Raw genomic sequence first — 25,224 nt, 5'->3', positions numbered from 1 at the left:
ATCAAACATGATCTTTGCGATTTTGTGCATCAAGATCTGGAGGTGTTGCTTATAGTAATATCCTCTTCCTATTCATGGCAGAGCGGGCATTAACAAGCTTCAGCCTCCCAGCCTTAGATACCACGCTCCATCAGTTCATGGCTAATGGAACCTTGCTCATCTACCCTGGTGTTGGTCAGTTGAATGTGGATTGCATTGTCTCCAGCGGTTACCCAGTTTTAGAACACAGTCACTCACAACAATGGACTCCAGGTGGTCAAGGAAAAAAGAAGTATGGTGTGCCTGCAGAAGGCCATTCAGGGACTTATACCTGTAAGAAGTTTGGGTGGCCAACTGCATTTCATCGGCTTATGATACAGGTAAGAGGTAAGTCCAGTTGCCAATTTATCTTTATGAGTAACGGCCAGTTTGAAGTTTGCAGATTTTAAATTCAGCTTAATTGCACCGTACTTTTTTTGTGATGGTTAAATTAATGATCCTTCTGAACGCAAGTAACTTGCATTGATAGTCCACAAGTCACATTTGACATTGCTACGAAGTTGTTTAATAGTTACAGGCTTGTTTTTTGAGTGCATGTTAGTAATTTTCTGCAGTGTTATTATTTTCTGTACTTTTTTCATAGCCGTTTCCTGTTCAGAGCCAAGTCCCCCGTTAAACGGTCGTCGTATCGGCGATGACTTCCGCCTAACAGAGTCAGTATCATTTGAATGCAACGAGGGCTATGATCTCATCGGGGAACGGACGATCAAATGCAACCTTGGTGAATGGTTGGGAGAAATACCGCGCTGCAGAGGTAAGTGATTGAGGCCTTCCATTCTACATTCTGAGTGGTCAAGTATATGAATTTTTAAAAAATATATATTTATATATATGCCATCTAATCCAAAAACGATCTTCATCCAATTACAATCTCAGATCTTCCAATGAAAAAACACTCCTCAGTTACTCAGCAAGTCGAACCAAGGTCACCCTTGGTAATCGTGCATTTGAGTGTGCTGCACTGCAGTTATGGAATGCACTGCCATTAAATATCCGAGAAGCAAGTAGCCTGAATGTTTTTAAACAATTACTTAAAACTCATCTTTTTATGAGAGCTTTTTATTGATTTTTTGTACCCTGTATCAGTGTTCATTGTATTGTTGAATTTTGCGTATACGTCTGTTTATTTTTATTTTTTTATGACTGTAATGCGCATTTGATCATATTTTAAATGGAATTTGCGCACTATAAATTTAAATAAATTATTAAAAAGAACCACCGTTGCCTAATGGTCGCCTTTTCCAGTTTCTCTTTCCGTTTACCAGATGATTCTCTGGGAGAAAGGTAGAAAATTCAAGATATGCAATTCAGAGCAAACCATCAAAAAAATGCATGGTCATGTGGCCCTCTTTCAAGAGGAAAGGCAGGTAGCAGGGCCTATGACTAAATTGTCCGGGATACGTTTGGTCAACTATTCAGTTGTTCTTGTGTGTTACTGGGTGATCCATATTCAACATGTGGCTCTTTTGTGATATTCTTATAAAAACGCATAGATGTACAAGATGAGATGAATATTAGGGACGAAATCTTTTAATCCAGCTATTTTGCATAACTGGGAAATGGCAAAGAGGAAATACGGGACGTTGACATAATTGAAATTGGTGTTGAAAAAAAATAAATGTCTTAGTTTAAGGTAGAAATATCTATGTACATCAATTGTCTTTTCAGTAAAGTCGGTTCCATCAAACATACTTTTCATAATCCAAATTGACTTTACACACTAAAATTAACAAAAGGTATACCATGCAGTGATATACTTTAAGCCTGACGATTACACACTTTTGGGGGGCTTCAAATTGATTACCAACAGAAACATGTGCGTATTATTAGGATGTTTTTAATCTTTGTCTAAGATAATGGTTCCACATTGTATCATTTGTTCCATGGCCAGCTCGGGACTGTCCAGAGATCAACATGGCAAACCTAGACTCCAACCTACGACTCACGATAAATGGAGGCAACTCACCAGGCTCAGTAGTGATGTTTACTTGCCAATCCGGATTCCATCGGGTAGGAGAAACACGCCTCACTTGCCAGGGTGGCAGCTGGTCTCCTCCCTTCCCTACTTGTGAAGGTGAGACTCTGGTTTATTTTGAAGTCAGTCATACAATTTATTCTGTTTGAAGTAAAATCGTGATTAGCGGTTACTCATTAACTACCATGTACATGTATGTTTTTCGGTTACCAGAGCAGAAAGTAAAATAATATGAGGATTCCATTCGTAGTGACAAATACCTGTAGGCCTAGAATAATACTTTAGAACAATAATCACAAACAAGTATACAAATCTAACATCCTTATTGCTTTGAACCACAGAAGGGGTATGGATTCACCATCAGTATTTCCACAAAGTTTCTTACAGGTATAAATGTAGACCTTTATTTTTTGAAGAATTTGGAAATACGTTTTTTCCCACAAAAAAGACTTCACTTATAGTCTTTTTTTTTTTAAATTGAAAACTTTACAATTAAATGTCTAAAAGGATGGCAGTACATAGAAAATGTACTCACGAATATGTGACACTAAATAATTCAATACAAGAATCCTTACTGTTGAAGTTCTTGGGTTTTTTTCGACAGCCGATGTTCCTGATGACACAGGCCCGCTATTGGGGCCGGATGACTGCAACTGTGAGGTTTGGGAGAGATGTGTGGCCAACAGCAATGGCCCATCAACATGCCACTGCATCCACCCGCGGCAGTGTGATGACGTAGGCCAGGAGCAATACTGTGGGAGTGACGGTCGAACGTACCCCAGTATCTGCAGAATGAAGGCTGCAGGCTGTCTGCTGGACTTGGACATACAGGTCGTCAGCAATGGACCTTGCCCAGAAAGTAAGCATAAATACATCTTCACACTTTCAGTTTTCCCTTTTTTTTCGTTTAACGCCAAGTGGCTTGAGCTGCTTATGTTGGTTGGTTGGTTGGTTGGTCGGTGGGTTTGTGGGTGGGTACGTGAGTTCGTTTCTGCATTCAGTAGGGGACGTTGAAAAACAGAGCACAATAGGGTTCTCAATTTTCGAGAGGTCCCCTTTTTGGATTCGTGTACATTACATTTCGGAGGTCTTCCTAAAAAGTTTAAGTACAAACAAAAGAGGGACAATAGGGGGTCCCCGATGAGGCAAATACACACTTTTATGGGTAAACAAGCATTCACTGTGTGGACTTCCAAACAAAATAGGTCGACATAAATGAGGTAGCAGCTATACGTTGTGTGGACTTGCCCACGTCCACAAAATGTTTCTCTCTCTCTATGAAGAGCAGGTTTAGAGGCATTTTTGGTTTAGGTTTATCCGTGGCAAAATGATGAGGAACACCAAAGGGAATCATATAGACCGTGGGCCAAGTTGAACAAAGCTTATTTTTTATTCATAATCAGACTCAACTCGTTCGGTTGGTTTCTAATCCCATCAAAAGTCGTTAAAAATACAAGAACGACGATTAAAGGATGTTCTTGTGAAGTTAATTAGTTGTTAACATATAAGAACAAGAAATTACAACGGAATTTTTTTTTTCAAGTTTTCGAACATACATCTGGAAACAGTTAGTCTGATCCCTGTCTAGGCAACTAGTGTAAAGATATGGGGCGTGTTTTGGAATCATGTCCCGACTCCCTATAAACAAAATGCGACGTCGGAAGACGAAGAGGGAGAAAAAGACGAAGTTTCGGTGTGTAATTCACGTTGTCAAGTTAATCAACTGCTGGCAAGTTGACTCCTTTTTCGGAAGTATTGTGGAACAAGCTAGGTCACACACTGCGTCACACACACGCATTTGCAGAAATAGCCCCAGAAGTTCATGAGGAGTTCCCTAGCAGGCGGTATGATGCCCCAATCGCCTGCCAGGCATCAGTACAGGCATGGAGCTATAAACACTCCATGGTACAGGCAGGTAAGCTCATTGTCAAAGTTGGTCACACGTCTAGCTTCTTGCTGTGTGGGTATTTTAATTTAACCCTTCCTATATTCTGGAAGTAGCTGGTTGGGAGTACAAACATTTTTCTAATAAAGTTTAAATTTTCTAGGTTTATTTTAGATTTTGTTTTGAAGAGCAAGTAACACTTTTCTACAGACATGCAACTTTTCCTTGGATCCGCTAGTGCTAGTGCTAGTGCCCCCCCCCCCCCCCCCCCCCCCCCCAGTTCCGCTGCCCCTGATGACATGCTATTTTGCTGTTTGCTTAAGCGCGCAGGTAAATACACATACGTAGTTGACTGTCTTATGGGTTACCTGTGTGATAGTCTACTATGCATGCGCTTTACAGAGCAATCGAGGAACTGTCGCACGGCTGCAGTACGCACGCGCGAACATCGCACAGGAGAGATGCATGGTTGCACGGTTCGTGTTAATGTTAATTTACAGAGCTCAATGATGCCGTACTGGAGAAAATGTATAGACCATGTAAAGATGTCTCCTGTACAAAAGAAAGTTGTACACATTGCAAACAACTGTATTTACAACTGTAGTAACTGTATTATATTGCAAACGAACCATACTAGTAATTGAAGTTCAATCTTTTGGTGAGCTGTACAAGTTTCCCCAAATTTTGTTTTAGGTGCCTAATAATAAATTCGGCAACTGAATATATTTACGAAGCACATGTGAAACTGTCGCACGGGTGTACTACGCATGCGTGAACATCGCCTTAGCTAGCTACACATGCACAGATGGTTGCACGCGTAAATATTAATTACGTGCAGCCTATTCCCGAGTTCAATGATGCCGAACTTACAAATATTTTTGACAATAAAGATTTACAACTGTATTTACAACCTTGGTTACAGTATTGCAAACAAACTGAACTTTTTTGAGGTTGAGCAATAATATTCTTCTGGTGAGCTGGACAAGTTTCTCCAGAGATATTTTGCCCTTCAGGTGCATGCTACTGCAACAGTAAAATACGGCATCTGAATATGTATGAGGTATAGAAAAACAAATATAACATGGTTCATTTCGGTCGGACAGTTGATATTAGCTCCCCTCGATATTTAGTTTGTCAACTTCCAATACTTCTGGGGGCGAATATCGACTGTACGCCGTCAAACCATGTTATATTTGTGTACTGTTGTACAAGTAATCCAGTGGAAATACCTATTGTCTAAATGTATGTTACCTAGAGATGGGCTACAAATTAGAAAGAATAGAAAAAAAAGGGAAAGGGCACAGTGGGAGAAGGTATCTGTTAATCACACTTTCTTTAAATAGTTAAAGATAATATATAGTAGAAGGGAAGCAAGATTCAGGAAGGAAATTCAAAAGGTGGCAGGAAACTCCCAAAATTGACAGAGATTCTGAGGTAAATCCATGGAATCAGGATGCAATAACAAGTTGATTTCATTTGTCTGATTTATGTTTTCAGTGACCGAACCACCTGTGGCAGCTGCCACATGTCCCACACCATCAGTCCCAAATGCCCTCATCTACCACCGTAGCCAAAACATTGACACAGCAGACTTTGAAATCATCTTTGATAATGGTGATGAGATTGAGGTTCGATGTAATACAGACTTCACAGTCAATGGCAGGGAGGCAGTGACCGCTATTTGTCGGAATGGAGCTTGGAGGCCTGTACTACCACGTTGCGGTAAAATTAATTGTCTTTATGTCTTTCCTGGTCATTTAATACCAAATAAAAAAAAATAATTACAGCATGACTTTGGGGTTAATTATGGTATAATTCTTAAAAATAAACTTGTACCAAATTTATAAATTAAAGTTATCACATTTTTTGTTTTACCTTTTTTAATACATAGAATACATACATCGTTTAATCTGATTCATAAGATTATTGACCTTTGTTGCTTGGTCAATTGTCTTTTGTTTACTATCATTTCGATAGTAAGAAAATATCAGATGACAATTTTAATTGGTTAAAGACCTGTTAAAGTTATGCTTTGTCAACTACCCAAATGGTTTAATTGAAGTAATTAATGTCGTATATAGTTTTTATTCATAATATTTTAGTTCACCCTTATCCATCATTCAGTTTTATCTCATACTTAATGCAACTCGATTAATCAACTCTAATCTTTCTTATCTATCATCTCTCTACTTTGCTTATTGTTATAAATCTACACCTTGTTAACTGCTAGAACTCCTACTCCCGGGTGATGTTGATTGTAATAACGCTTTTCGTGAGTGGACGGTGGGGCGGCGGCAGTAAAAAGAATATTGTGACGGAATAGGAATTAAGTCACCAACTGTATGTTTTAAATACACTAGCACACTGTGAGTCACCCACACTTTGCATATAAGGAATCCTTGTTTCTGATTGGTCAATTGAGTTTATGCACTGTTGTATGGCAAAGAGAAGTTGTGCACTAGCTTATGGGGCTCAAAGTCTATAAAAGGAGCTGCAGGGCTAGGATTTAGTCAGTTGATTGCTTGATTCTCTTATGATTAGAATAATTGTTAAGGCTCTTGATTATGTGGAATGACATGACGGATGATGATGATTGAAGGCATGACCACCGTACTTGATTACTGTTTCTGTTCACCAATTACTAGTCTGTCTTAGGGTATAGGGTCTACTTAGGACTAAGTCAAGGGCAAAGTCCCAAGGGATATAAGTTGGTCTACCCCATTCCGACTCCGCCGACTCCGCCCACATTCCGACTCCGCCGACTCCGCCCACATTCCGACTCCGCTTATTCCGCCCCATTCCTACTCCACCCACATTCCGACTCCGCCTATTCCACCCCATTCCTACTCCACTTCCATTCCCCTGCTCCATTGCCCTGACTACCAGTCTACTGGCTGATTCGATCAGCCGAGAAGCGGGGATAGCCTGGTGCTGTGGCCCACCACTGCAGGGATAGGACACCATCGGGACGGCACGCTACCAACCAAACCAGCCTGACGCAGGAGAGCTGGCACGACACGTCACATTGGTGGCAGCGGTGGGATCCACCAGGAGAGAAACTTCAGTGGAATTCAGCAGCTGAAGGAAGAAGACAACGGAATGGAACAAAGAGAGCAAGCAGTGCTTACACCGGGGAGGCACCGAGTGGAAGAAGTCGACTCGGGAGTGGAGTTCCGGTATCAAGGCAGTGACTTATTTCCAGCGGCTGTGGGAAGTGAGGCGACGAGCGGAGCAAGCAGCATCCTTCAACCGGCCCAGGAAGCATCGCAGCTCCAGTTCTCTCCGATGACATCCACCGTGAACCCAGGGCTGTTTCTAGGGAGATCGACACCATGGACAACGGTTGGAGAAGAGTGGGCAAGGCAACCGATGGCGAGCATCAACCCTGCACATCTTGAGGGGTCTCAACAGAGAACTCCACAACGTGGATGGATGGGCGAGCTGGGGGAACCAGCCGGAGGATTGCCAATGTTGAACCCACTGAGCACCTCTACTCCAGTGAGCAACTTACAGATATCAGGAGCCAGAGTAGAACAAGCACCAAGGCTACCAGTGACGATCGGGAAGATCGAAAACTGGTGCCCGGGGGGAGCAGGAGCAAGGGAATATTCCACAAGCAGTGTGAATATTGGAACTTCCGCACCACCAGGAATCACTACCGTCAGTGGAGCATGGCAAGCACCACCAGGGTTCGGCCCTTACGTGCCACTAGTCTTCAGCACTATGACGGCAGGACTGCGGACATCCCCAGGGTATGCAGCAGCAGCAAGGCAGTCTACAAGCGGAGCAAGCATAAGCACCGCTTCTGCTCAAGGGAGACCGTTCGAGGTGCCCGGAGCGGGAGCCGGAAGCGAGTACCGGCCGGTTTCAAGTGAACGGTCAAGCACGTGGGGTCCAGTTTTTGCTACCAAGATGGAGTCGAGTCAACCACAGCTACCACCGAAGGCTTCCTCACCAAAGAAGGTGGAGGGACTGGAGAAAGGGTTGGCGGGAGCGACAATTGGGAGCAAGAAACCAGAGGGGCCAACAGTGGAACAAGGGAAAAAGACAGGTGCAGGGGATGAGAAGATCCACCGAGCACAACGGAAGCCGAGTTTTGTTCCAGACAGGTTTTCAGGGGATATTCCCTGGAGGGATTACAAGGCTCACTTTGAGTCTTGCGCAACGATCAACGCGTGGACCTCTTCAGAGAAAGCATTTTTCCTGGCAGCAAGCCTGAAGGGGCAGGCCCAGCAAGTGCTTGGAGACGGGGTCCAGGGCGAACCATTGAGCTACAACGACCTTACTACAAGGTTGGAAAGACGATTTGGTCCTGGGGAGCAGGCCGAGAGATTCCTGTCGGAACTGAGGAGTAGGACAAGGGGGGTCAACGAAGGTCTACAAGCACTCGGACACAGCATCCGACGGCTGACGGAATTGGCATACCCTGAGCTCCCCAGAGATTCGCGGGAAAGACTCGCCCGGGGGCATTTCATGGATGCCATCCCAGATGCAGAAGTGCGTGCGGGAATCTTCAGAGCACACCCTAAGTCCTTAGATGAAGCGATACGGGCGGCTCTGGAGACAGAATCATTCATCAACTCCGAGAGACAGAGGCAGGGGGGCCAAGGTGGTCGCCAACCTCCAAAGACGCATCGGTACGTCGAGACGGTCTCTCGAGAGGAGTTCAACCGGCATACACAGGGCATGTTGGAACAACTCAATGCATTGAAGGCAATGATAGCTGGCCTAGCAGAGGCAATGCACAGCAAGACCGCAGCTCCGAGGAGTAACGAAGGAGGAGTAAACGATGCTGGGATTCGGAGAGATGGAGGAGGAAGACAACCATGGGACATCGAAACCTGTCACAATTGCGGGGGCTTGGGACATTTCAAAAGAAATTGTCCAACTCCTACGAGCCGAGGATGGGCTACTGGAAACCCCAAGGGACTAACACAGCTAGTCGTGGGGAAGCCGTCTCTACCAGAGCAGAGCCATGACACGGCGACGACAAAGGCTACTCTGAAGGAGTCCATTGGAGAAAATGAAAGAGGGGCATGGACGTTGACAAGAACTCCACGGTGGACACTGCAGGAATTGAGGGACGCACAGCTGGCGGATTCTTCAATTGGGCCGATGATGCGGGCGATGGAGAATGGTGAGGAGCCAGTATGGGAAGCCATGTCGGAGGAATCGGCAGCTATGAAGACATACTGGGCTCAGAGGCAGCTACGGATCCGGAATGGTGTGTTGTCACGTCAATGGAAGTTGGAGTATGGAAAACGCGGCAGATGGCAGATGGTCCTACCGCCCACATTTCAAGAGAAAGTTCTCAAGGAACTACACAACAGTAAAGTGTCACGTCACCCCGGCGTCTACAAATCACTGCAGATAGTGCGCCGACGCTACTACTGGTCGGGCATGACGAAGGATTTACGGACAACAGCAACGAGTTGTGAGAGCTGTGGCCATGCGAAGTTCCATGGAAGAAAGGCTCATGGACTACTCAAGCAACATGTGGCAAAAGCGCCAAGCATGGTGAGAGAGAACATCATGGTGAGGCCACGTGTGTGGAAAGTGAGGTGCTCCAACAGCATTCCAGTGGCATTCCAAGGGAAGGTTCAACAACATTCCACTGGGGGAAAGTCAGCAACATTCCAGCCACATTCCGCCAAGACTTCGGCATCCCTCCACCGATATTCCGATGTTCCACCGAGACATTCCACAGGAATTCAAACAGTATTCCACCAGGGCATTCCACCGAGATTCCAGGTACGAGGGGAGATGCCAGAAGACAAACTCAAGGTGGGAGCCGACAAGGGAAAAGACAGGCAACGAGACCCCCGAGACCCGTCCCGGCAAGAAGTGCACCGCTGCCCAGAGCCAGGGTGTGGAATGACCACGACCAAAAGATCTAACCTGGTCAGACACCTGAGAGAGTGCCACAGGGAACAGGCCCAATTTCGCTGTGTTGGATGCGACGAACGGTTCTCTAGAAGGGACTCCCGGGATCGGCACGAGAAAAAAACCCACCGGGGTGGGAGCACAATGGCCAAGACCAGCCAAAAGTCCAGTAGACCGTCCACATCACGCCTGTAATTGAGCTGCAAGCCGCTCGGCTCCTCCTCAGAGGCAAGCTGCTCCGACGTCAACCTCCGAAAGTGGAAGAAGTACTTCCACGAAAAGGGGGGAAGTTCCACAGAGTGCTTCGCCAGGAGGACCAGTCCAGTGTCCAGGTAACCAGGGACAGCTACACACCTCAGAGGGTGAAGAGGACATCAACAGGGAATACGGCAACACAATCTGTTGGAACGATGTAGCCTGCCATCAGGAAAGGATGACAAGAACTTCCACCTAAACTCCTAAATCTCTATAAAAATAACATTGAGGAATGTTTTCTGAAGAAATTAAAGTTTATACGATTTTGTTCAGATCTGAGATATTTGTAAGTCAAGTTTTAAAGCTAAGTTTTGAACCACCAAGTTGTTGTTTTTCAAAGTAAATGTTTCCGAGAAGTATTGGAATGTGCTAAAGATTTACCAAACTTAATTTTCATGTAAAATATTTTTGTCTTAGTTATTTCATCTGAGTTGTTTTATTAAAAGCTCTTGTAGTTTTCAGGGACTGAAAACTTTGGGAGGGGGCTATGTGACGGAATAGGAATTAAGTCACCAACTGTATGTTTTAAATACACTAGCACACTGTGAGTCACCCACACTTTGCATATAAGGAATCCTTGTTTCTGATTGGTCAATTGAGTTTATGCACTGTTGTATGGCAAAGAGAAGTTGTGCACTAGCTTATGGGGCTCAAAGTCTATAAAAGGAGCTGCAGGGCTAGGATTTAGTCAGTTGATTGCTTGATTCTCTTATGATTAGAATAATTGTTAAGGCTCTTGATTATGTGGAATGACATGACGGATGATGATGATTGAAGGCATGACCACCGTACTTGATTACTGTTTCTGTTCACCAATTACTAGTCTGTCTTAGGGTATAGGGTCTACTTAGGACTAAGTCAAGGGCAAAGTCCCAAGGGATATAAGTTGGTCTACCCCATTCCGACTCCGCCGACTCCGCCCACATTCCGACTCCGCCGACTCCGCCCACATTCCGACTCCGCTTATTCCGCCCCATTCCTACTCCACCCACATTCCGACTCCGCCTATTCCACCCCATTCCTACTCCACTTCCATTCCCCTGCTCCATTGCCCTGACTACCAGTCTACTGGCTGATCCGATCAGCCGAGAAGCGGGGATAGCCTGGTGCTGTGGCCCACCACTGCAGGGATAGGACACCATCGGGACGGCACGCTACCAACCAAACCAGCCTGACGCAGGAGAGCTGGCACGACACGTCACAATATCATAATTGTCATTATGACAGCCAAGCACACCAGTCCCTTTAAACAAAAAGTCTTGTTCATGAAATCTACATGTTTGTTAGATTGGGGGAAAATGCCTTGTGGAGGGAAATTCCAAAAAAATCCAACGTACGTCCAACCAAATGATGTACATGTACAACATGTACAAGGTCGTTAAGGTGGTGGAACTTTTGTTTGGCCTGTAATTGTTTTCTTCTCATTAGAGGCCAAATTGTATGGAAGTGTAGATAGGACATGGTTAAAAAAAAACTAATTCGTACGTACGAATTACTAAACCGTACGTACGAAATACTAATTCGTACGTACGAATTACTAATTCGTACGTACGCATTACTAAACCGTACGTACGAATTACTAATTCGTACGTACGAATTACTAAACCGTACGTACGAATTACTAAAGCGTACGTACGAATTACTAAACCGTACGTACGAAATACTAATTCTTACGTACGGATTACTAAACCGTACGAACGAATTAATAAACCGTACGCATAGTGACCGTTTTAGCCGATTTTCGGCTAACTTTGACAGTTTTTTGGTTAAAAAACGAGTTTGACGGAAAATTTGACAGAATGGATTTTTTTGTCAGATTTCTGGCAAAATTCTGCAAAAAAAATTATTTGACAAAAATAAAAAAGCAAATCTGCCAAAAAAAGGTACATTCATTTAAAAAAGCTTCAATCTTTTCAAGCAAACTCTTGCAAAATAGGACAGGTTGCCTGGGAACTGGATTTTGTCCAGTGATGCAACCCCGTTTTGCCTGAAATTCATGCGATTCCATATTATCTTTATATGGCTATGGATGGTTTATAATATGATTTGAACATTAATTACGCAATATTACAACATCTGCATGTGATTTAAAGTGTTTATAGTGTATTTCGAGTAATTCTGGGGAATTTGGCAGATTTTTTGAAGTGCATTTAGCAGAATTAGTCATAACCTTACGGTCACCCTGACCGTTCGTACAGTATCTCGCAACACGTGCACACACGCTTGCAAAGGACCGCACTTGCACAAGCATCGTTTAGTCATGGCATCGAATGCTGATGTAGCTACTGAAAAAATGTACGAGTTTTTGAGGGGAAGAGGCGTAGAAGAAACTACTTTGTCAAAGATGAAAGCCGAAAAGGTAAGAATTCAGGGTTGCGTTTGGGGAGTGTTTGTGGTCCGTTACGTTGACATTGTCAACGCAAAGCCCAGGTCAGGTCAAGCATTGTCGTTGTCGGCGCCTGCCAGTTGGGGAAGCGGGTGGTATCATCAAATTCGAAAATCGGGGGGGGGGGGTGGGGGTGGATGGGGTTGGTGCTGGACACCATATGACAAGGTCGGGCGCTGTTCCTTGTACAAAAAATGATTACTTGTGTGTGCCCGTCCCCTTTATGAAGAATTAACTTTCGATGCACGAAGAAGTCAATATGAAATTCTGGTTATATACAAACACAAAGCGTTGGTCCCGATTGTGTGATATAATTATGTACACGCTGAATGACTGGCGCTGTGTTATTCTAATAAAACACACACTTTGCCCAGGTCCAGTTGAGTTTATATCAACAAGAGTGAACTGCATCATTTGCTAAATTTGTAATGTATAAGAGAAATACGTGTACCGGAACTAGAGCAAGAATTGTGTATGTTGTCTCTTGCAGATCGACGTTGATGTTGTGCAGAATCTCAGCCAAGATAATAAAACTCTCGAAAGTTTTCTCTGTATCCGCGACCGAATGGCACTCATGCAACACTGTCGTAAGGCCAAAAATTCCAAGAGAGAATCTGCCAAGAATGCACAGAAACACAGCTGTTATGAAAGGATCCGCAAGAAGATCAAACTTGCATCGGGCAACTTGTCAGACAGTGAAACAGATGAGGAGGATGAAGTGTCAAAAGCCAAAAAACTACGTGGAAACCAAAATGCGTCCAAATTTACACGCAAAATAGAGTTTGGCTGGGTTCACAACGGCACTGGAGTCCGCAAAATAAGTGGTGGGGGCACAAGGAAAACTTGTGTATCCAAAACGGCAAATACAAGTGCCTTGTTGAAGGAGGGAAAGACCCTCTTTTTCCCAAAAGGTATCTCACGCAAAGGCGTGAAAGCTTCAGCATGCAGGTTTGACATTCGTGATTTCAGCCACTCCCCCCTCTCGGATGATGATACTGTCGGTTCTCTGTATGAGGCTGTGCGGATGTCAGGAATCTTGAGGTTTTTTCTGTATACAACCGGGCCAAGCGTAAACAAAGACGAGACCTGCACCCCTGAGGAGGACACTGAAATCCCATGCTGTTCCTCAAGCTTGCCACCACAGGACCATTCGGCGGATCTTCCTGCAGAAAATGCCTGTAACACGTTGGCCAAGCGTCTACGCCGAGTGGTGGTGGTGGTCCAAAACCTTGCACAGCATCACGGCCTGATCACGATGAGTCTCAGTTGGCGGAACCTGTCACATTTGTCAGTGTCGATGAAGATCTTTTGCAACCATCATCAGAGGTCACTGTTGAAGTTGCAAGTTACGATTTCTCAGATGAGGATATCATGTTTGGACCACGACCCAGCACTGGCAGTAATTGGTCGGATACTTTGCCGCTTGTAGAAGAGGATGGTATGGACATCCTATCAGTGTCCATTGCAGACCTCGAGAGAGACGGCACCTCAGAGGCTTCCTCACCAATTCGTTCGCCCCGTTCACCCCTACCACCCGCGGCATCCCCGGGACATTTGACTATAACTTTGAATTGAGTGAAAGTGCAACAATAAATGGTTTCAAGATTTATGGATCCAAACATTGTGCACACACCAGTACGATTTGGTTTTATTGATGAATCTGGAGTGGATCGCGATGGTGTTGCACGCGAAGCCTATTCCTGCTTCTGGAAGGAGATGTGTTTATCATCAATGAGTGGGGAAAATTAAAGGATTCCGTCACTATTAAACAAGTACGGAGAGGAGGAGTGGTCTGCTGTAGGGCGTATTCTTGCTAAAGGATACATCGATCAAGGATTCTTCCCTACACAGCTAGCCGGCGCCTTTGCAGTGGCATTAATCAATGGGTTGGAAGCAGTCACACCAGAAATACTGATGGACTCCTTTTTTGGCTTTCATTCCAGAGTCAGAAAGTGTTGTGGTGAAGAAGGCATTAGCAGGAGATCTCACCGACGAGGATGACAAGGAAGATTTGCTAGATCTTTTATCCAGGGTTGACTGCAATTCCATTCCATCAAGAGAGGAGCTGAAACCGGTATTGATGAAGGCAGCTCACAGAAAAATCGTACAAGATAGTAAGTTTGCTTTGGATGGCATGGCTGCAACTGCACGCGAGTTATTGCAGTTGTATCTGCCAGATGCATCTGCCACAGTCACTATGTTGAACGTCAAGAAGCCAACCACCCGAAAAATACTGAAACTGTTGCAGTGCACACCAATGACCAATGACGAGGCCAACTCGCTGGCCTATCTGAAGCAGTATATCAAGAGTCTTGACCCTTCCTGTCTGAGGAAGTTCCTCCGTTATGTAACCGCATCAGAGGTCATGTGCGTAGACAAAATCTCTGTTCAGTTCAATAAAGTACGCAAAGGGTTAAGCAGAGCACCCATCGCCCACACATGTGGACCGCTACTAGAGCTCCCATCGACTTACTGCTCATACAATGAGCTACAAGAAGAGTTAACCAATCTTCTAGAGAGCGGTTTTCTCAAGATAGATATTTTGTAGGAAGCATTTATGTAAGGCAAGCCATTGCTCAAGGAGGCAGGAAATAGTTATCTTTTTGCAAGCATTTGTCTCAAAGCCACCCCACTGCCAAAAAGCAGAAACTGCATCAGCGGCTCCTAGTGTATGAGGAGAATCATGTGAAAGTAGTCTTACAGAAATTAGCCAACCTTTTGGACAATTTTTGTCACACGTGCGTTTGCAACACGATACGTGTGAGATTTCCCACGGTCATTTGTTTAGACCAAAGATTGACTGAAAGCTAGACCAAATGTTCGATGTTACTTATTAACTTATGTTCGCTTTCATCGTTTGTAAGACTTATTGTGTTCCTTTTACTATTATTCCCTTGCTATTCCCTTTTGTAGTTATATTCCATATCGTTAAGTATATCCATTTTGTGATTATGATCATATACATGTATTTATCCTGTTTTGCGACCTATATAACAGATTCACAAAGTTGTTTGCTTATGCATCTTGTATATCTTGCCTCGAAACAATTGAAATACGAAATCAAAGGCAATAGGCAGAAGTATGAATGATGTACCATGGTGGTTGTTTAACTGAATGTACACGTACCATTTCAGATTCTCACGGCCATTTCTTTAAAGGCCAACATTTAAACTAACGGAAAGACCAAATGTCGTTGTTATATGTAACTTACTTTGGCTTTCATCGTTTGTAAGACTTAGTGTTTTATATATCCTTTTGTAGTTATATTCCATATCGTTTATAAGTATACCCATTTTCTGATTATGATCATGTTCACGTGTTATCTTTGTTGCAACCTATATAACAGATTCATAATGTTTTCTTGCTTATGCATCTTTTAATATTTTGCCTCGAAAAAAGGTGAAATGACAAAATCATAAGAAATAGGCAGAAGAATAAGTGATGTACCATGGTGGTTCTTTGGTTGGGTCGGCTGAAAATATGCTGCTTAAAATTTGTAAATTCTTTTTGTTTTTATTTTGTACTTTTACAGAGATCTATACTTTTTATTTAAAGGGATTACTTAAGGTGATCATCAGTATCATGTATGTCTGACAACGCTCTGTATACTTCTTTACAGGCAAAAAGGTTATTGTTTTTCTAGCTTTCAGTAAAAGAGCTTGTTAAAGTTGATATCCTTTTGTCATTAAAAGTGTATAAAGCTTAAATTAGTTATTAAAGCTTAACAAAAGGGCAGATATTCAATCATTTGTTAGCTGTTGATAAACCGGTATATCACGCTGAGATTGGTCTAACTGATCATTAATAATTGGGGGTACTGCCTATTTCTTCCAGAACAGAAGTCTTCTTCTTTCGTGTGAGTTAGTAGTACTGTACATCAGGCTATTTCTTGGAGCTGCGTAAGCCAGTTGATTTGTGCGTCTTTTGGGCACGACAGATCAGTCATCCCGTCAGGAGGTTGGAGGTCGGGGCAGTGGTATAATATATGATCTGCCGTCTGCTCATCTGCACCACAGGTGCATGCCGGTGAATCCCGGAGTTTCCAGCGGTGCATGTTGGCATTGAATCTCCCAACCCCAGTTCGCAGCCGGTTCAGTGTAACCCACTTCCTCCGGGGTAGTTCCGAGCCAGCAGGAGCTTTGGTGCCAGGGGGAACAGTGAACTGCCTTGGGCGAACCGTCCCTTCCCAGCCCTTTTCCCACTCTTGTATTAGGCTAAAGTCGGATCTGCTGAGGGCGGCTGCATGTCGGGAGAAAGGTCGACGCGATCGGAGGCGTTGGCCACCTAGGTCCTGGGATTCTGTCGTAATTTTGTGAAGAAGGTGGTCATCATCGGCAAGGGATTTGGTTGTGAGCTTGTCTGTCAGATTCTCGCGGCGTAGCCTTGGTGGTGCGATTCCAGCGAGGACTGGGAGGAGATCTGTGGGTGTAGGACGGAGACATCCAGTGATGAGCCGCATGGTGTCATTTAGTACACAGTCCAGCTTTCTGGTGTGGGTACTCCTGCACCACGCTTGCGCAGCATATTCAGCAGAGCTGTAAACCAGGGCTAGAGCTCCTGTGCGAAGGGTGGATGTTGATGCACCCCATGATGTACCAGCCAGGCGACGCAACAAGTTGTTCCTTGCCGACACTTTTGCTCGTAGGGCTTCGAGGTGCTGTCTGTATGTCAGCTGTCTGTCCAGTATCACTCCAAGGTAAGTTGGGTGGGGGTTGTTCGGTAGGGGAGTCCCGTTATGAAGAACAGTCATCTGTCGATTGGCTTCCTTGGTGTTGAGATGAAAGGCAGTTGCAGTAGTCTTGGCAACGCTCAGCTTGAGTCTCCACTTCTTGAGGTAGTCTGTAAGTAGCTCCATGTCAGCCGTAAGCGCATTCTCTACTTTGTTCCAGTTCCTATCAGTATACAGCAATGCCAGGTCGTCTGCATAGCCATACTGCCGTGAAGCTGTGCAAGGTAGGTCGCTGATGTAGATATTGAAGAGCATGGGAGACAGAACTGATCCCTGTTGCACCCCATTCCGTAGGCGACGTGGTCGGCTACTTTGTCCATCGCTGGTCTTGGCTACAAAGCTGCGGTTCGCAAGAATTGTTGCGAGGAACCGCACTAGGTGGCGGTCTGGAATGGTGCGGAGAAGCTTTAGTGTCAAGCCATGATGCCACACTGTGTCATAAGCTGCAGTGAGATCCACTAGAACAGCGCCTGCCTTGTTGCATTTTTCAAAACTCTCCTCGATATCATTGGTAAGCTTGACAATCTGATGGGTGGTACACCGACCATGACGGAAGCCTGCTTGCTCATCCGGAAGTTGGGGATCAACCACTGGGTTGAGTCGGGCCAGAAGGAGCCTTTCGAGAAGCTTGAATGGCACGCACAGGAGTGAGATTGGTCTGTAGCTCTTGGGATTATCTGCTGGCTTGTTGGGTTTCAGGAGGGCTATAACAGTAGATTTCCTCCAGATCTTCGGGATGTGCAATCCAGTGAGGCAGGTCGAGTAAAACTCACGGAGCCAGTCCAGGCTCTTGGGACCACAGTGCTTTAGAAATTCTGGGAAGATGTTATCCGGGCCCTGGGCTTTCCCACATTTCAGTTGGGAGACAACCAGTGCGAGCTCAGCAGATGTGAAGGGTTTGGAAAGGAAGCCATCTACGCCTGGAGCATTCCAGAGTCTTGAAGTTTCCTGTTTGACAATCCGGGCGTGGTCTTTGTCTGCATTCTCAAAGTTGCCATTAGCTAGCAGCTGATGTGCGATGGAGTTTGCTGTGACAGGGCAATGCTTCGGACGGGAGCTGCGGCCAGTGAGACGGTTAAGGGTCATCCAAGCCAGCCTGCTAGAATGGGTGAAATCAATGCCTTGGACTGTCTCTTCCCAGCGTTCCCTCCGCTTCTGATCTAGGCATTTTGTCAGCTCTGTGTGGCCAGTGTGGCACTCTCTTCATCACTGTCAGAATGTGTAAATGCATTGTAACATCTATCACACTCTTCATCCCAAGCCGGTATGTAGCTGCGACGAAATCCACGAGGGACAGCATGCTTAGAACAGAAGTCATATCATGCTACCATATATTGCATGCTTATAAATTCTTAAAATTTGTGACATTGTGTTAACACATCAATGCTGGATGATACTACACATTAACCAGGTTGTTTTTGGATTACAGTACAACATACATGTGGTAACTGCCTATTGATTTCGTCGGATATATTGTAATGGTAATTTTTTTTTCTTACAGTGACCCCAAACAAATCAGTTTATCTCGGTCAAACACGATTCATATCCGACTTGGAAATAATATCTTTGTGATTTCAAGTCAGCGCTTTTTCATTATTAAAGGCAACGGAAGAGTAGTACCACGAAACTAAATCTGAGGCGTTTTTGTTCGAATGTGTGATTCATAATCTAAACTGTAAACGGTAGACAGCCAAACTAGTTGTTGACACCTTAACCTGGTCTCTTTTCTGTCTACTTAATGGCGAACGTCAACTGGTTATACTCATTCAGCGTTTTTATAGCTCAATGTTATACTCAAGCGACATTGGGCTGGTTAATTAAGTCAACCCAAGATCATGGTAGATTTCTCTGCGAAGGCGAATGTACAGGGAAGCAGCTTCGTATCCATTACCGGGAGCGTTCCAGTCATTGTCCTCCATCAGAATACACGCAACATCAAAAATGTCCCGGTCGCATGGAATGGAACGTTTGGCCTGGTCTCCGTCATGCTGACTTCAACTTCATGCATGTCCACTTCCACTAGTTTATCTTCATTACCCTGGAGCTCCGGTAAGGTATACTTAAGAATTGGACGCCCCCCGTTACCGTTGATCTTGTGATCCGGTCTCATTCTATGATTGTTCCATGATGCCAAGACCTGGTCCACATTATCCTACAAACAGAAATAGAACAGTCAGCAATTTATATTTGGTCTGGAAAATTCAATTAATTAACAGGTTACCGGGGTGGTGGGGCTGCCATCATTGCAGGGCATGTGGCGCCGGTCGTTTGTTTTAATCCATAATGATCTACATGTCCACACCGCCCATTCTAAAGTTTTTCTTTAAAGGTGTCTATATTCTTGCCCGTGCGCTCAATTTTCAAATTTGGGAATTTAAATACGGAAAGACTTCTCACGGACATCACTTGACACCTTGCTCACAAATCATATGTGTGGACTAAACAAAATTATTTTCTGAGTAAATGCTCCTACCTTTTTCCAGCTAAATGTCACTTTTTTGGACATTGTTATCACTTCCTGATGGGTGATGTTCCAATTTAGGGACAAGATCTGTGACGTCTGAGTACTTGTATGGTACACGTGAAACACATTGTTTATTTTGATTTTTTGAGAACTATATAACCGAGAGAAATAGGCCATACCTGTACTATTCTCAGGAAGCAAAGCTGTATCAAGTTCTTATCTAACACGTCACCGTTGAACAATCCGTCCTCTTTGAGAGTGTGGAAGATATCCATCCAATATTGAGTGCAGTGCTTTCTGAAAAAGCTCCACCAGGCCTCCATCTTTTGGTTAGTTGTGCTCTTTCCTTACAGAAAGCTTTTAGCACCAGCCATGGTGTCTTCGTCGTTTCTTCTGAGAAACGTCTGTACCTGCTCAACATGGTCATTTTCGGTCCCCATATCTGCCCGCACTACGCGTGGACATCCGTGCCTAGAAGAAACTGCTGCCAGATAGTAGCCTAGTATTATTTTGGGATCGTTATTGGTGGTGTATGCCTCTAACCAAATCAAGTGTCTAGAATAACCATCTATGCATCCGCTTATCGCAATGCCAAACGGCTTCAACTTATCATACCCATCCATGTGCCACGTCTGGTTGGGTCCAGCACTTGTGTAGATCCTGCGTGTCAAACGATGTCTCCTCCTTGCTGCAACACCTTCAGGGTCTAGCAAATGTTGTATCATACGAATAGTGTTCTGTGAAACAACAAACCCCTCCTCAATGCACCTAGCGTGCATCCAGCGATATCCATAGCACTGAGCAGATGTTTGCTATTGTTCTTCAACAAATGATGCAATCTTAAGGATATCTGAATACCCTCTCCTCCTATACAGTCCTCCTTTCCTTAAAAGTCGGCGTAGATGTCTCTGACTGATAACTATTCCATGCTTCAGAGCAAGGCAAGACAATATCTCCTTCTGACTAAAACCGAGCTGAAAATACAGCTTAATAATCTCTTGACGGTCCATTTTAAAACGTTTGTTTTTTGGCAAGTAAAAGGACTAACTTTCATATCGGTCTAATTAGTCAGAAACACAGTTACTAATCTGGTCCAGGAGTAACTACATGACGAAAGCGCCAGCACTACTGAAAGTGCCGTACGTATCGATTGGTAATTCGTATGTACGATTTAGTAATTCGTACGTACGGTTTAGTAATTCGTACGTACGAATTAGTAATTCGTACGTACGGTTTGGTAATTCGTACGTACGGGTTACCATCTGTCGGTGGGGGCGCTGTTCAAAACCGACACTTATGCACACAAAGGGCCAATATGGTGCTTTCTGAAAAAGGCACCCAAAACGGCTGATGCCACAAAAAAAGGGCACCACTTCTTTTTTGAACAGGCCACTTGTTAAGAAAAAAAAGGGCACTTCATAAAAAAAGGGCACTAGTTACAAATTATTGGGGGGGGGTAAGCATGTTGAAAAAAGGGCATTTGAATGGAAAAAGGCAGTCTTTACAAAATATTGTTAAGGGGGGTGTAAATACCCCCTAACACCCCCCCCCCACCCCCCCCCCACCCCCAGCTACGCTTATGCATTGGATCAAGTTCAGTTATTCTCTTTTAAAATGAAATCACGTTACTGACTTCAATAATGGATTAAACTAAATAAAAGCATACTTGTTGCTGTGCGTAGGAACTGTATAATGGCCTGTGTTGCCTGTTGCACTACTGCGTAGAGATTGGTAAGCCCTCCATTACATATTTTGGTAAATATCTATGATTTAATATTGAATCTTTAATGTCTTTGTTGTATGACAGAGGTTACATACAAGCGCTCTTGTTCTCGTCCTGTGGCAGTCCCAGATGTCAGACAGTATGTTGACGATTCAATCAAGCTACTTGACACCCCTCACCCTTCGTTCTTCCATGAATCCACCATTATGTCACGGTGTAAGGATCCATTAACAATGACACTGGTAACTGGTCCGCTCCGCACCTGTAATGACGGCAGATGGACTGGACCTGTGCCAGTATGCGGTATGTTTTACTTTATTTAATTGGTATTTGATTGAACGAAAACAATTGTATTGACCAAGATTTGAATGTGGGTACTCTGCATCAATATACTTTTGGTGCTCTATTTCGCCAGATTTCCAATACCCATTTTTTTTCTATAAAATTGGTATTTATGAATAGAAACCATATGTACCAAGTGGCCTCCGATCCTATCCAAAATTACGGTGATGTAGCATGTGGTTAACACTCAGATGACAGGATAAGGGATATTATTACTAAGGCCAAGTTTCATTGAAAAAAATAGTAAATTTAACAATGAAATTCACTAGAGAGGAATTTAAACCTGCGTTTTACAGAACACTCTTAATTCAAGGCATATTTTTGTTTCCCAAATTGCTCAGCGTCGCAGGGCACAACTCGGAAACCATGAAATCAAACATGATCTTTGCGATTTTGTGCATCAAGATCAAGAGGTGTTGCTTAAAGTATATCCTCTTCCTATTCATGGCAGAGCGGGCATCAACAAGCTTCAGCCTCCCGGCCTTAGATACCACGCTCCATCAGTTCATGGCTAATGGCACCTTGCTCATCTACCCTGGTGTTGGTCAGTTGAATGTGGATTGCATTGTCTCCAGCGGTTACCCAGTTTTAGAACACAGTCACTCACACCAATGGACTCCAGGTGGTCAAGGAAAAAAGAAGTATGGTGTGCCTGCAGAAGGCCACTCAGGGACTTACACCTGTAAGAAGGCTTGGTGGCCATTTGTATTTCATCGGCTTATGATACAGATAAGAGGTAAGTAAAGCTGACACCAGTTGATCTTAGTAAAAGCATGCAATATTAGCATTTGAATATATTAAACAAAAGCGGGTGCTGTTCAAAATACAAATGTACATTTAAGGTAATATTGTGTGTTTAGACGTCCCTTAGCATTACATCAAAACGGTCCATTTAAAGATTTGTACTTTATGTTCTCCGTTTTTTAAATCTATTTAATACATTAAGACTGTTCAAAAGATAAAGAAAATCTCAAAATGGATTGTTTATGTCACTACAAAAATAGGGGGAAGATGATCCAGTATCAGGGGGAAAATGTCACCCCCGGGATTAACGCCGTTTACATTAACTTTATAAAGTAAAAACAATCATAACTCAACTGAAATATTAACAAGGCTGAACATCATCTATCCCTTACTTAAGAGTGGGTTAAAAAAACACACAACTAATTTGGCATTATTGGCTCATGGTTCATTTTGAATGTTGCAGTACAGGCTATAATGTTTTGAATGCATGTCTTTAATTGTCCGCTGTTCTTATTCTTTATTCTCCAACAACAACTTTCATGTAGCTGTTTCCTGTCCAGAGCCAAGGCCCCCGTTAAACGGTCGTCGTATCGGTGATGACTTCCGCCTCACAAAGTCAGTGTTATTTGAATGCAACGAGGGCTTTGATCTCATCGGGGAACGGACGATCAAATGCAACCTTGGTGAATGGTTGGGAGAAATACCACGCTGCAGAGGTGAGTGAATGAGGCTTCCAGTTTTAGAATCTGAGTGTATTATTTGCACTAAGAAACACTCTAGCCTATATAGCTATTGCCAGATTCAGGTACGTGCATCTTCAGTGTACGTGTACCTGATGAGTTTGTTTTGGAAAGTTGGAAAGACAGGATGCTATGGGTTCCAGCTGTAAAAATGTCATAGGTTGTCATATACAGCAAATGTTGATATATTGTCAATGAACGCCTGAGAAAGACATTTCACTTGTGTCCACTGGTTCTGTTCGTGTGTTTGTATGGCTGACAGTGTTGTAGCACTCGTACTCGTACTCTTTTGAGTCGTACTCGAGTACTTTTGTCAGTACTCGTACCCGTACTCATGGAAATGTGCTCGACATCGTATGCGCAGGAATTTTTTCCTGTACTCATACTGGTACTCGTACTCATGGCGAGGTATTCGTACTCGTACTCTTGGAAAGTGCTTGTACCCATACTCTTAACAATACAGCATAATAAAGGCATGTTCAGCACGCAGTTGATTGTCTTATCTGTGCACAGTTAGCTACATAGCTAAATGCTCAATGCTGAATACAGTCTACCAGTACAGGGCTGCATTTTATGGTACATGTACAAACAATGCTGTCATAGCCTGTAAAACCACACTTCTGGACACACTGTACAATACAAAGTATGTACATTATACATGCACTTCTTGAAGTGCAACAAACATGTTTAAAAAAACTGTTTGTGCTCCAAAGTTAACGCTATGTTCGTTTAATCTTTCAACCCAGCGAGTTAGTTACAGAATTTGTAAGAATGACATTGTTTTGGATGTCAAACAGGCACCCCCTCTCCCCATTCAAAATTAAAAGTTACAAATAAAAACATTACAAAACACAAACCTTTCTGATTGTTGGAAGTTCAGAAATATAAGTGATTGACTCCTAGCAAGATAACATTTAATGGTTTGTTGGGAAAATTAAAGACTGATTGAAATCATACAGAGAGCAAGTTTAAGCACCAACCATTATACACTTTGAATCTTATCGCACGCTTGTCCTGAAACTTTTGTTATTGAATGCATGACTCCAGTCATACCTGTTTAATAAAGTAAATAAATGTCAAACTGTTCCATTTCTCCCGCTCTTGTTAAAGTTCTACACTTCAGGGTTCCATTCAGTTGTCCAATCGTGTAAAATTGTTTGGGTTTTAAGGGTTCGCATTTGTTTTACGCTCATGAACTATCTTGTTTTTTTCCTTTTGCCTGTGTGACTGAAAAGTATATAATAGGGAATATTTGCACCCATGGAAACCTACTCGTACTCGTACTCATGGAAAAGTACTCGTACTCGTACTCATGGAAGTGCACTTGTACTCGTACTCGTATACTCGATCTCGTCTCGTACTCATAAAAAAAGTACTCGACTTCAACACTGATGGCCGGAGACTACTTATCTGTAAAATGTGCACGAACGTAATAAAATTAAAGGTTTAAGATTAAAAACTGTATGACATACTTGTAACTATGTAGCGTGGCATGGCACGCGTGATAGCATTGTGTTGCGTTACATTGCATTGTAATTATATGTTGGCTTTATGTCAAAATATTATATAAAGAATAATTCCTTCTTGGTTTCTTATTGTATTCTGTAACCAGCTCGGGACTGTCCTGAGATCAACATGGCACACCTAGACCCCAACCTACATCTCACGATAAATGGAGGCAACTCACCAGGCTCAGTCGTGATATTTACTTGCCAATCCGGATTCCATCGGGTAGGAGAAACACGCCTCGCTTGCCAGGGTGGCAGCTGGTCTCCTTCCTTCCCTACTTGTGAAGGTGAGACTCTGGTTTATTTCGAAGTCAGTCAAACAATTTATTAGGTGTTGGGGTATGAGCCGTAAACCTACTGTTATTTTATGAATTTATTATGATTTTTTTCTCCCAGACACATTCTTCTCCAGAACTGTTTGTCAACATGAAAAGTGATATGAACTTCAGTTGTCAATACATGAATGCACAACCCACTGAAAATGTGTTTTTGTGATTACGTCATCATGACGTCATCATGGGTCACGTGACGTCCTTTCAGAAAATAATAAA

The 25,224-nt window shown here is 43.5% G+C and overlaps 1 protein-coding gene across 5 annotated transcripts in view; it reads left to right on the top strand.

Annotated features, from left to right (window-relative positions):
• The window catches only part of LOC119721078 (sushi, von Willebrand factor type A, EGF and pentraxin domain-containing protein 1-like), an 86,890-nt gene that overhangs the window by 43,409 nt on the left and 18,257 nt on the right, over positions 1 to 25,224 (top strand). For 4 of the 5 annotated variants that reach the window (XR_005270144.1, XM_038190968.1, XM_038190966.1 and 1 more), the window contains 3 exons: positions 82 to 366; positions 22,971 to 23,141; positions 24,778 to 24,960. Coding sequence is in view for 4 of the 5 variants with exons in the window: in XM_038190968.1 (XP_038046896.1) it covers positions 82 to 366; positions 22,971 to 23,141; positions 24,778 to 24,960 (639 nt within the window). In the remaining variant the exon portion in view is untranslated. Of the gene's footprint in view, positions 1 to 81; positions 367 to 622; positions 794 to 1,930; positions 2,114 to 2,618; positions 2,874 to 22,970; positions 23,142 to 24,777; positions 24,961 to 25,224 lie in introns of all 5 variants that reach the window. The other variant, XM_038190967.1, reaches the window with a different exon arrangement.

This window comes from Patiria miniata, unplaced genomic scaffold, assembly GCF_015706575.1.
Source record: "Patiria miniata isolate m_02_andy unplaced genomic scaffold, ASM1570657v1 HiC_scaffold_9, whole genome shotgun sequence".
Classification (NCBI taxonomy): domain Eukaryota; kingdom Metazoa; phylum Echinodermata; class Asteroidea; order Valvatida; family Asterinidae; genus Patiria; species Patiria miniata.
Note: the sequence above shows the minus strand (reverse complement) of the source record. Positions and strands in the feature narration are given on the sequence as shown.